The following is a 13,724-nucleotide window of genomic DNA, read 5'->3' as shown; positions in this document are numbered from 1 at the left end:
CGTACCCATTACCAGGCAAATGACCACAGAGATACTCTTGCTATGTTGCCTTACCTTTTTCTCACAGCTGTACCTCTCTTCCAAATTTTTATTACAAACTATAATTTCAAGGCTGTGAATTAAGTTGGATTTCAGAGTATGGAAAAACTACAGAAAAATTAAAATGATCTTGGAGGTAGAAATTACAGTAGTACTTACTTACCAAAAAGGCATTGGATAGGCAAAACGTTCCCTCAGATCAATACTCATGAAAGGAACATATTCTATACCATTTATTTTTGATGTTGTCCTATAAAGCACAAGAAAAAAAATCTAATTGTTCAAGTTTATCTTAACTACCAATCTCATTTAAACGCCTTAAAATTATATGACAAGGTATGGCGCTGTAGTAAAATTAAAGTGATAATCTCATACTGTTGATACCTTTATTTTAATATCATTTTCACAAAATAGTTGAATACTAAAAAATAACTGATTCAGTTCAATTCAGTGAGAGTTATCCTTTTAAAACTAACACCCTTCGCAACTAAACCATGGTCTCAAGATAAGCCTATACTAAAGGTATCAAAAGTATCCCTGACACCAGGACACAAAACTTAGGCTTCTATCCTAAGCCCAAAGGGAGAAAGTGATCACTTAGTTATTTTGGAACTTAAAAAACATGACATTTACAATTCTGAAAAATATGTCCTTCAGATATTCTGGTTATGAGCATGAGCGATGGGTAGTGCAAGAAGGAAGCTATGGTCGTTGACAAATTAAAGAAATGTGGTTTGTAGCAGCTTTGCATATTTTGTGTATATGTTTATTTGTATGTAACAACTATTCTCTTCTTCTGTTTCTTTCCCTCATTTTATTTAGAAGTAGTTTCAGGGTAGCTTCACAATTTAGTCTTTAGGTAATAATATTCAGTGAGACTGTGACTGACCTTGAGGACTGGTTAATAATACAGTGAGCAATGGATATAATGACTGTGTATTCTCATTTTGAGAGGATGAGAACTTTTCACCTGTATAAAGGATAGCTGAATTCTGTTAGGTAGAAATGGTAGAGTTGTTTTGTTGTAGCATGAAATTCAAATGTGTGTAGAAAGGAGCATATGGATGCTGAGTGGCCTCAGTGTCGGACTGTGACTTATGGTCTCTCAACTCCAAAACCACCCTTCTTTGTCCTGTGTGTTGTATTGGTTCATGTGCAATTGTTCTAGGCAAAACGAGTCACAATAGTAGAAGAATGAAAATCTTCAGGAAGAAAAAAAAGAAAACTGCCTTCTGGTGGCTGTTGCAAACGAAGGAAGCCTTTCAGTTCAATTTTAGGAAATTAAAAGTGAGACTACATGACTTGCACAGTTATGAGCACTTTGGATCTCCTCCAACTGAAGAAAAGCCACACTGGCTTTAGCCCATCTACACTGGCTCACAACACAATCACAAGGATTTCCACAACTTTGTTGTTTTGCATTTTTAATATCCCCTGAGGCTGCTTCCAGACTCTGAGTTGGCTTCCTAAACAAGGGATTGGCAAATGTTTTCTGTAAAGAACCAGACAGTACATCATTTTGGCTTTGCAATGAGGTCTCTGTCACATATTCTGTTTTTTCTTCATTTTCTTTTTTATAACCCTTTAAAGACCATTCCCTTTGCTGACCTAGGTCTAAACTATTTCAAGGTGACAACTGTTTTCCCTAATGGGCTCTGGTTACCAGTTGCATAGATTATGAGTGGTCTACCATAGCTCTCTTTTATTGTTTAACCTTTTCAGTGTTCGATTTTAAAGTACGTTAGGATTTTCAGAAAGACCTACTAGAAATGCTAACACCAAAATATGTGAGAACAAATTTTAACTATTTCAAGTTATGGCTATATGGCAATATAATTTATACCTGAATAAGAGCACAACACACCATAACAAAGATGTGAATACAACTCAGCGAACCTGATGAAAATTAAATTACCTGTGTTGATTATGTTAACAAAATTATTCATTACAATGAATTGTAAACTGATTTACCTGAGAACTTCTATTTCTTCTGCTGTATATCTCTGTCCTTGTGCATCACATGACTGTGGACTTATAAAGGGCTGAGGTCTTTCAAGGAAGGGACTAGTCCCTAGTGGAAAATGTGCTCTCGTTGGAGGTGGCTTTGGTTTGATATTTGTTGACTTGATTTTACATAATGGTTTTGTTAAAGGCTCACTCAATGCTTCTGCTCTGTAATAGAAAAAGGTACAGAAAAACTGTTCTAGTTTTTAAGCTTTCCAGAAAATAAAATTTACTTCAAGAACCAGTCAAGCATTCCTAATGTAAAACTAGTAAGATTCATACATACCAGTCAACAGTTCACTACTTAAGCTACTTCCCAAAGTAAGATTCAGTATTTCGCTACTGATAAACATTAATTGATAATATTACTGAGAACATTAATTGAGCACTTATTGCATGTCAGATACTATGCAAAGTAAGGGGGATATAAGAATGTATAAAATGCAATCTCTTCTCTTAAGGTGTTCAGAATTTTGTGGGGAAAGAAAGACAACTGCATCAAAAGTGACAGATGCTAGAAGTATTACATGCGAGTGAACGCACGGCAGAAGACATTAACTTAATGACCAAGAAAAAAGGGTGAGTCAGGGGAGGTTTTTCTGAACTGGATGTGTGAGCCACAGAAGTCCACCTGGGGAGTGAGGGAGCATTCTAAGTAGAGAGAAGAGCACGTGCAGATGTGCAGGAGTATGAAATAGCACAACAAGTTAAAGATAACTTCAAAAGAATGGATGACGCCCCTGTGAAAAGTACAAATGAGAGGCAGGAGGAGATGAGACCAGGGCAAGAGTTGATCATGGAATGTGTCACATGATATCCAAGGAAATTGTGGCTTTGTTTTGTCAAAGGTTCAAACAGAAGTTCTTAACTTGAGGTCCACATAGGAGCTTCAGGAATCTTGTGAACACTGAAATTACATGAAATGTACATGAAAAAAATTTTATGTACATTTTTCTTAGGAAGAGGACCCATAATTTTGAACAGACCCTCAAAGAAGCCAATGACCGACCCACCCCTCTGTGCTTAGGGTGCACTCAGAGGATACCGGATGGGTTATCCACATGGGTAATAAACATCACCTATGATTCTGACTAGTGAAGTGAAAATGGAGAAGATAACTATGTGTCAAGTGCTCATACCCTCATGAATCTGGAGACACAAACTAAATGTTAGATGATGGCAACAAAAAGGAAGGATGACTCTTATACCTCAATAAAAAAAAAAGAAGGGCTAGGGGTGGTATAGCTACCTAGTAAGATCCTCAACAAGAGGTAATTTTATTCATACATAAATGTAATTTCCATCCTTTACTTTCATCTCTAACATTTTTTTTTTTTTATTAAATTTTTTTTTTTTTCAACGTTTATTTACTTTTGGGACAGCGAGAGACAGAGCATGAACAGGGGAGGGGCAGAGAGAGAGGGAGACACAGAATCCGAAACAGGCTCCAGGCTCTGAGCCATCAGCCCTGAGCCTGACGCGGGGCTCGAACTCACGGACTGCGAGATCGTGACCTGGCTGAAGTCGGACGCTTAACCGACTGCGCCACCCAGGCGCCCCTCTAACACTCTTTTTTAAGAGGTATAGTTCTCTTGCACAAATCTACTCATTCTCAAATACCCACTGAGCACATACTATATGTCTGGCACTCAGCTAGGTGGCTACGGCATTGAACAAAACAGACAAAATTCTCTGCACTCACAGTTTACGTGGAGGGTTGGAGTTCAAAGGGGCACAGACATTCATAATAGACATGATAAAACTGGTAAATGTCATATACTTTAGAAAGTGGTAAGGTCTGTGGGAAAAAGAGTAAGCAAGATGAAAGTACTGGAGGAGATTCCATCTTAAATGAAATGGTTAGGGCAAAGCCTTGTTGGAAAGTTGACATCTGAGCAAAGAGTTGAAAGAGCTACAGATACTATATAATTTGGGGGTATGTATATGGATGCAGGCCAGCGCAATGTCAATTTCTCTAATTTTAATAGTAGTTCTGGAAGGCTCTCTGGAAATCTGGTATGACACAACAGAAGGAAGTCTTCCACTTCAATATCATAATCGAATCAATATCATAATCATTTTGTTTTACACATAGCAAACACTAAATAAAAAGTGTCTTGACTGATTTGTTATTTCTTGAGTTGAAAGCAGGGAACTAGAAAGAAATAAATTCACCCGGAGGAAGAAGGTCGACTAGCTCTAGATCTCAGGTTAAAGATGGACGTCTGTCACTATGAACTCTACAACACATTTAGAGACATCTGTCAAATTTAAGTAACACAGTACACTGCCATCCATGATAAGAACTTGAGTGACCAAAACTCACCTATCTAGTGCCTGTCGAGCCAACTGTTTCAGTTTATTTTGCAGAGTTTTATCAGCAGTTTCATAAGACTTAAGAGAAAGAGAGACAGACATTCTGAAGCATAATAATTTTTTTCTTTGCTTGATCCATATTTCTAAGCAGATAATTTACAACACAATATATTTCTTCAAATAACAAGAGAATAAACCAAGATGACCATTTGTTTTCATCCTTAAAGGTATCATTTAAAACAGCACTGAAAACTTGTCACTGAGGTAAACTTTAAGACCACGTCATGTGGTAAACGAGCCACAACTGTACAAACATGGTGTCATGGAAAGCTGAGCAGCAGGAGCCTCAGGAGACCAACACTCACCCCCAGTCTCAGGTTCCTACAGTATCAGGCAAGATGGTTTCCCTGGACAAAAAGCCAGTCCTCTGACAATACTGAGAACACCACTCTCTATCATTCCACCTCATCTTCCTATCGAATATACTACACTGCTCTCTCTCATGCCCTAGATGTCCCTTAAAGCTAACGGTCCCAACTAGGGTCCACAGGAAGCAGTAAAAGCCACTCAGCATATAGATTTTACATTGCAACATAATAAAGCTCTCCCAAACCACTTATTTTTTAATGTATGAAATTAAAAAAAAAATGGGGGGAGGTTTATTCTAAATTCATGGATTTGTGTTGGTGAATTCTTCCTGTAATAATTTTAGGTACATGGGTTTAAATAGGTTAAAAAATAACACCTAAAATTAAAAACAACAACAACACTGCCTAACGATTCAATCTTAAAACTCCATTTTTTAACAAAATGTTAAAAACCCATCATTAATTATCTACTCTTCATCATCTTTTAATGAGGAGTGACTTAATTATATTTCTTAACGATACAGTAATTTTTTTTCTTAAAGGAATTGCTAAATAAAATTCACCAGTAACAGAAGAAATCTCTTTGCTTAATCCCACCAAATTTAACTAGTAGCTATACATACGGTTTTCAGACAGAGATCTACAGCTTCGGTATACAATTCTATGGCATCTTCCACATTCCCTTTTTCATCTTCGTCAAAAGCTTGTGTAACAAGGAAATGAGCACGCTCTAAGTCCAACTGATGTTTTGATTTCAAAGGATCTGCACTCTTTGACTGAACTAGGATAGGAAAAGGGCCATATAGATGAAATATTACATTTATGTGTATTTATATATACCCAGGAAACACACCACTTTAATACATTTAAGACATTTTTTATCAAAACTTTGTAATTTTTCATTTTAAAAACAAGGTCAAATAATGATCCCTAAAAACTAATTTCTCCCCTTTCAATCCGAATTTTAAGACCTAAAAAGAAAAAAATCCCTACTTTTGTAATTCATCACACAATACACGCCAGAGACCAAAAATATCAAAAATGTATTATTTACAAAAAAAAAAAAATTTCCCCTGAATTTATCCTTGCCAGCACTTTCTTCCTTTAAAAAATAAAACACCTGGAGTACTCCTCACATACCCCTGCCCTGCCCCAAAGACAAAACAAAAAAATTTGGAAAATGTTGATTCTAAGACAATGTTTTTCAGTACAGACAATAATTGTGTGGCACAATATCTTAGGCCCTGATGATAAAGTTCCTGCTGTTTCCTATTCATCTGAGTCCAGGTTAAATAATCATATATTTTTACTGCTCTTTGAAATAAGTATTTGTTTGTTTTTAATATAAAGGTTTATAAGGGACTTATTTCAAGAATGTAAAAAATCTCTTACAACTAAATAATAAAAAGACAACTCCAATTTTAAAAATGAGTGTGATGATTAATCTTGTCAATTTGTATCAACTCTACTGGGTGCCTAGATACTTGTCTAGACTTGGTTTCTAGGTACATCTAAGAGAGTGATTCTGAATGAAATTAAACTTTGAATTGGTAGTAAAAGCAGACTGTCTTCCCCAATGTAGGTGGGCATCAACTAATCCCCTGAGGAGCTGAAAAGAATAAAAAGGCAGAGGAAGGAAGAATTTACCCTCTCCAAATGATGGCTTTCTGTCTCTCTCTCTCTCTCTTTTTTTTTTTTTAGTCTTTTCCTGCCCCAGGGACTGGGACTTACACAATCAACTCCCCTTGCCTCTCAGGCTTTTCGACTTGGACAAAACTATACCACTGGCTTTCTTAGGTCTTTCTTGCTTGCAGACTGCACATGATGGGATTTCTTAGCCTCCATAATGAGGCTCTGTTATGATTCAATTCCTTATGCTAAATATCTTTATATCCTATTGCTTCCGTTTCTCTGGAAAGCCCTGATTTACATAATAGGCAAAAGATCTGTACAACCCTTTCTCCAAAGACATTCAAATGGCCAACTGGCCCATGAGAAGATGCTCAACATTAGCCAGCAGGGAAATGCATACCAAAACCCAAGATGCCACATTTATACCCACTCGGGTGGCTAAAATTAAGAAAGACAGAAAATAATAAATGTTGGTAAGAATGTGAAGGAAATGGAACCCTCATACATTGCTGGTGGAAATAAATGGTGTTGCTACTTCGGAAAACAGTTCAGCAGTTCCTCAAAAAGTTAGACATAAAACTACCACATGACCCAGCAACTTCACTCCTGGGTATATATCAAAGAGAATGAACAATCTATGTCCACACAAAAACACACACACGTACATTCCAAACAGTATTATTCACAACAGCCAAAAGGTAGAAGCAAGACAATGTCCATCAACTGATGAATCGATAAACAACATATGGTATATTGACACAATGGCTTTATTATTCAGCCATAAAAAGGAATGAAGTGTTGACACATACTACAACACGGATAAACCCTGAAAACATTAATGCTAAAGGAAAGAAGTCAGACACAAAAGGCTACATACTGGATGACTCTATTTACATGAAATGTCCAGAATAGGCAACTCCAGGGAGATACAAAGTAGGTTAGTGTAGTGGCTGCTAGAGGACAGTGGGTGGGAGGAATGGAGAGGGGGTGACTGCTAACGGATAAGAGGTTTCCTTTGGGGCAACAAAAATGTTCTACAATTAGCAGTGATGGCTGCACAACTCTGGAAATATACCAAAAACCACTGAATTGTATACTCTAAAAAGGTGAATCTTATGGTAAGTGAATTACAGCTCAATAAAGCTGTTATTTAAAAAAAAAAAAAAGCTTCACATTTTCTCTCTTAAAGGTATGGTGGCAACTTTTTAGAACTTTAACACCTCTCTGAAGCATATACTCATCCCATTTACAAAATGAAGACACAAAGTTCAAAAATGTTAAAATATCTAGCCCAAAGTTTCTCAGTCACACATGACTGACATTTTCACCTGGATAATTCTTTGCTGTAGACTGTCCTCTGCATCGGAGGATCTTTAGTAAGATCTCTGGCCTTTACCCAACTAGTTGCCATAGTATACTTCCCACCTCTCCCTATTCTAAAACCCCAAAAATCTCTCCAGACACTGCCCAAAATCTTCTGAGGTACAAAACTGTTCCCAGTTGAGATGGACTGATCTAGCCTAAGGTTTTGCAGCTACAAGCTACAATTTAGATCTTTTAATTCTAAATCTTGAGCTCTTTATACTATACTGGTGAATTTCAAACTGTGTTACCCTTCCCCACCCAGAAATCAACTTATCCCTCAAGAGTCCCCTGTCAGCAAAACTTGTTTTACACATTGTCTGAAATGTTCACCTGAAAAGGGATTCTTTTGCTTAAAATAATAATTACTCCATTGGATTCTCTACAAATTATACTTCATTTGTTGAACAAAGAGGGTCAAAAAGCTAGCAAAACAATTAAGGTACGCTATGCTTTAAAAATCCTTTTGAACTTTACCTCTGTTTCACTGGCAAACCTTTACTCCTCAAGAGATTAGAGTTGTCACAATCCATGCCTGAATATCACATTTAAAAATATCTTATTTATAAACTCATTTGGCTGGGAAGACAGAGTTACTTTGAATTTCATGTTATTTTGACTACATGAATCAGCAGAACTTTGTATTAATTGAGGTCAACACAGGCAGTTGACTTTTCAATACATGCAATTTCTGGGCACTGTCTTAAACTAAACTACCTCGTCCTTAAGACGATTATCCTAACAAGAAATCCAATGATGGGATCTACTTTTTCCTAACCATGTGCTAATAACTGCTCTGATCTACTGAGAACAAGTGATGGAAAACAGCACAAAGTCCAGCACGGAATGCTGAATAAAGACTCCTCTAAGCTGCTTGTGGTTTTATTACAGGGTCACAGAAGAAAAGGGGTAAGAAGAGCTCTTAGTGAGATGAATCCATTTTTAAGGCAAAATATCAGTAGGTTACCACTTCCTTTTCTACCATGTCAACAGCAGATTTTGACAGCGGCCACATACCTCTAACAAAACTGTGATCGTTAAGCCTGTGTGCTTGTGTCACAGCATTTGCCATGCTGTTTACTATAAAAGTAAATACAAGTTGTTCCAGGTATCAACTTACATGTTGGTTTCCAAGATATGGCTTAAAAAAAGAGTTTAGTTAAGGTCTTGAGGTTGAGGATACTGATATAGAAGAGATTATGAACACGCTGCTGAAGTCAACACTGGAGACATAACCCCTGAACAATGAAGAGGTTAGGGGCACTGACAGAAATCCGCATGTAACTTTTGACTCCCCCAAAACTTAACTACTAATAGCCTACTGCTCACTGGAAGCCTTACAAGTTGATAAACACGTATTTTAAATATGTGTTATATACTATATTCTTACAATAAAGTAAGCTAGACAAAAGAAGATGTTATTAAGAAAATCATAAGGAAGAAAATATATTCACAGTACCATAAAAAAAGTCTGTGTGTAAGTGGACCTACACAGTTCAAACCCCTGTTTCTTCAAGGGTCAACTGAAGTCATTTAATCTTAATATCAGGAGAGGGCATGTGACAGATATTTAAAAAGTAGACTTTAACAAGGTCCTAATCCTGACTCTGCCACTGATACAGTTTAAGTATAGGTAATTCAGTATCTCTGTACTCCTGAGAAATTAGAGGAGACTGGACTATATTATCCCTAAGTTTCCTATTCACAGATCTATCACTTATTTCCATATTATGACTTATAAAGACATGACTACCAAAAAAGAAATGAGCAGCAAGAGTGAAGATCAAGACGCAATGATGAAAATGAAAAGGAAAGAGAAACATAGGGGGCTAATATAACACTATATATGTCAACTATACTTAATAAAAATTAAAAAAAGAGAAACATGGGGGAAAGGATGTGATGAGAGAAAGAAAAAAATGACATTTAGTAGTCCTTTACTAACCTGCTGAATGCAAAGCCTGAACTCTTTCCAGATACTCATTTATTTTTTCTTGAATATGTTCCAGGCTTGATCCTGCCATCTCAGCATAAATTAAGGCTTGTGCAGCTTCCTAAAAAAAATAAAAATAAAAAAAAAAAAAATCAAAGGAATCTAATAAATGAATTACAATTTGAATTTTCTCTACCACTTTCTAACTCACTACTGCTTTCTATAAATGACAAAATAAGGTCTTTAAGACAGTAGTAAGTGGGTTTTATATAACCCCCTGATACCTTTTCCTCAGTTCTCAATTTTTTCATACTGTTAAAAATTTATAAACTCAAATATGAGATTATAAACATTTTCTCAGGATAGCTGTACGTCTACGTTTTCTGCTTTCCTTTTTTATGCAATAGGTCAGACTTAAAATTAAATACCTTGAAAATATGAATTAGGCCTGAAAAGCATTAGAATAAGTATATAATAATAATACTGGTTATTACTGGTTCATACTAATAGGCTAATGATAACTAAAAAAATTAAGTGTCAAAAAAAGATTGTAAGAAATTATAAAGCTTAGGGTGCCTTGCTGGCTCAGTCAGTAGAGTATGTGACTCCTGATCTCAAGGTTCTAAGTTTGAGCCCCTTGTTGAATGTTGAGATTAAAAATTAAAAAAAAAAAAGGGGGGGGGGGAATTATAAAGGTTAAATATCTCACAGTGGAAAATCTTTTTTTCCATGTAAAACATTGCCAAAGGGTGACACATTTTTTTTAAACTTTATTTTGAGACAGAGAGAGAGATCATGCCAGCTGGAGGGACAGATTGAGAGAAAGAATCCCAAACAGCACTATGCAGAGCTGGAACTCAGGAACAGTGAGATCGTGACCTGACCCCAAATCAAGAGTCGGACCCTTGACTGAGCCATGTAGGTGCCCTAGGTGCCCTTTTAAATCTATTTTAAAGCAGATTTCAGTTGTACGGAATCAACGTATTTTAATTAAGAAAATCTGCATTCATCTTCCAGTTCTTTTAATACTCCCATAGCCAGTTATGCTGCGGCTAGTTCTCCCCATTACCATTTTAGGATAACAGGTTACAAATGCTATGGCGAGAAGGACCATAAAGAGATTTCTCCAAGCAACACCTTCCTAGCAATAACCTAAGCATGTGCACTTTGCAGAGGCTGTTGCCAAATTGTCTGGATCCAAAGAAGCCAGCTATCTACTGAACAAAACTTTCTGAATACAGTTAGTGGAGCAGGGGTTGTTTCACTGAACTTAACAAAATCAGTAAGAAGAGTATGGTTTTGATCCATATGAAAATTTATTGAAAGGCTGTGGGGGGTAAGGAAGATGATTTCCTCAGATTCTGTAACTCAAACATTTCATAGGAGAAAGAAAATTTTACATGTAAACATTAAATATTTTATGTACTATTATTATCTAAATACAACATAGTTTATCTCAAACTGATGTTATATATGTATAAATATATATTTCATACCTCCAATTATCTTGCATGTAAATACTGATTTTCAAATAACTATCTGGCTTAAAAGAAATAAAGCCAACTAAAAACTTGCTGGTATCAGTTTTTATTCATTTAATCTATATTTGAAAATGACAATTAAGGAATCCCTCAACAACAGTATGAAGACAGAAAATGCTAAATATCTGGTAAAGTTTACATAAACAGTTCCTAGAAGCACAACCACTTTTCTGACTTTCTCAAGGATAAAAAATTCTTCATGCATGCAATCTTACAGCAAAATAAGAGGCACTGGTGTAGTATTTTCTTTTGCTTTAGACAAAGCTGTTTCATATGGCACTATTGTAACCTATGAATATCTGTCAGTTATTTCATAAAAGTAAAACACATTGAATTTTAAACACATACCACCTTCGCGAAATTGTTAAAAAAAAAAACAGTCCAAAAGGAATGATTCTGAAACACACCAAAAGTCTCTAAATATGGATTATTAAATGAAGGCAATAAAATAATAATCTGAGAAAAGCAAACCACACATTACTGATAGCAAACACGTTTATATATAAAAAAAAATTACTACTACTGGTATGATCAAAGTCCGACATTCTTTCTTTAAAAAAAAAAAAAAAGATGACTGTATCACGAGGATACAGCTACCTCCACTAGGAAGCAGAGGCCATGGCTAAGAGCTGGAGGAGTGTATTTGCAAATCCTCAGGACCGGAGAGCAGAGAGTGGGCTGTAGAAGGTCATATTCTTTAATTATTCCGCCCCCGGTAATTTAGGAATAAACTGCCAAGAAATGTGTAAAGCGTTAGTTATAAGGAGATTAACAGCACCAATACTTACGATGCTGAAAAATCAGAATGAACCTAAATGTCCATTAGTCTGTAAATAAATTATGGCACATCCACACAATGGAATACTACGCATCTGTCGTTAATAAGATTAAACAAGCAACTTTAATGACTTTTTAAAGCTCAAATACAAAGAACAGGCCAAAATACTATAAACAGCATAATCCAAGTTTGTCTTGTACAGAGAAGCTGAATCACTGTGTTGTTCACCTGAAACTCATGTAACGTTCCACGTCAACTATACTCCCTTTTTTTAAACGTGTGTACGTGCATACGCATAGACAAACAAGCACAAAGATAAATGCTCCGGTAAGAGACGTGTTATTCTTCTTTAAAACTTTATTTTCTTCAACGAACATGCATTATTTCAGTGTTTATCAGAGACCACTTCCCACTAGCCATAAATCAGAGCCAAATGACAGCGAGAATTAGCTGGCTACTTAACAACCCATGCCTAACTACTGCTGCCATGCGTAGCTCTACGGTGGACACTGGCCATCCAAGACTGTAACCAGAGAAGTGGTGGCTCCCAAGCCGCGACCAAACCCGCCCACGGTGGCAGGAGCCCGGGTGGCCTCTCCCCTGCAAAGGAGCGCAACAGAGCAGGAAGAGGGAAAAGCAAAGCTCAGTGGGCCTGGCCGCCGCGGCACCTGGACCCGCCCCCTGGCTTCATAAACAGTGCAGCGATCCCCCCGCTCTACCTTGTAGTAAAACACAGCCTCGGAGTAGCGACCTTCGTGGTCGCGCTGCACCGCCAGCCGGGCGAACTGCACGGCGTCCCGCTCCAGCGCCGTGGCGTCCATGGCGCCAAGGCCCGGCACCGGCGGAGGGAGGGAGGGAAAACCTGACGAACGAAGGCTCCTGGCCGACCTCCGCACAGGCCGGGAGGCGGACTCGAGAACGCCGCCAAAAGAGCAGCAAAGTTTATTTTCAGTGACTGAGGGAGGAGAGCGGGTCTTCCCAGCCCGGGTCCGCGGCCACACCGAACCGCCTCAACGCCGCGCCGGCTCCCAGCCTGTACGGCCACCCCACTTCTCGGCCACCGCATTTCCCCCGTCCCGCCCACCGGTTCCACTGCGCAGGCGCAGCCCGACCCTCGGGAGTTTCTCGGGAGATGGGGCGGCCGAGGCCGGGCTCGCGGGAGTACGTGAGTGATAGGCGGGGCCTGGCCTGCGCGGAGGCAGCGCGCACGTGATCGCCAAGGCTTCGGGGATTGGGCAGGCGAAAGCAGAGTGGCGTTCGGGTGGCCCACCTCCCCTTGGTTTGTGGGGGTGTGGCAATGCCTACGGCGGCTGTTGCTGGCAACGCTAGGCAGGAGCGGCGCATGCGCCTTAGGGAGCTGTTTTCTTCACAAGGTGTAAAGGTGGGGAAGCGTAAAGGGCCATGGAAGAACAGTTTCCAGAGTCATCTGGACCGATTTCTTAAAAATTAGGGACGTAAAATAGGACATAGGATTCTCTTAAGATACCCTTTAATAGCATTTATTTTCTACCAACTCAATCATAACCCTATATAGCACCCCCCACCGTGTGTGATATTGGTTGAATTGTCAACAAACAAGGTGATTTATCTTCACTTGTACTTATCCTTTGTTCAACTCAATGCTGTTGTAATTAATGGCTTAATTAGGTGGTTATTTGATTAATGTCTTTCTCACGTGGCAATATGGATGAAAGTCGAAATTCAATCATGATGATTCAAAGCAGCAAGACGCCAGAGTACATATTGCATGG

The 13,724-nt window shown here is 38.2% G+C and overlaps 1 protein-coding gene across 2 annotated transcripts in view; it reads right to left on the bottom strand.

Annotated features, from left to right (window-relative positions):
* The window catches only part of CAPN7 (calpain 7), a 42,356-nt gene extending 29,315 nt beyond the window's left edge, over positions 1–13,041 (bottom strand). The window contains exons 1-6 of one of the 2 annotated variants that reach the window (XM_043595430.1): positions 12,693–13,041; positions 9,667–9,775; positions 5,351–5,508; positions 4,370–4,437; positions 2,011–2,211; positions 203–289 (exon numbers count right to left, since the gene is read on the bottom strand). In XM_043595430.1, the coding sequence (XP_043451365.1) occupies positions 203–289; positions 2,011–2,211; positions 4,370–4,437; positions 5,351–5,508; positions 9,667–9,775; positions 12,693–12,794 (725 nt within the window). In that variant the 5' untranslated portion in view covers positions 12,795–13,041. The remainder of the gene's footprint in view (positions 1–202; positions 290–2,010; positions 2,212–4,369; positions 4,438–5,350; positions 5,509–9,666; positions 9,776–12,692) is intronic. The other variant, XM_043595431.1, reaches the window with a different exon arrangement.
* Between the last annotated feature and the right edge of the window lie 683 nt (positions 13,042–13,724).

The sequence above is a fragment of the Prionailurus bengalensis genome, chromosome C2 (assembly GCF_016509475.1).
Source record: "Prionailurus bengalensis isolate Pbe53 chromosome C2, Fcat_Pben_1.1_paternal_pri, whole genome shotgun sequence".
Lineage (NCBI taxonomy): Eukaryota > Metazoa > Chordata > Mammalia > Carnivora > Felidae > Prionailurus > Prionailurus bengalensis.
Note: the sequence above shows the minus strand (reverse complement) of the source record. Positions and strands in the feature narration are given on the sequence as shown.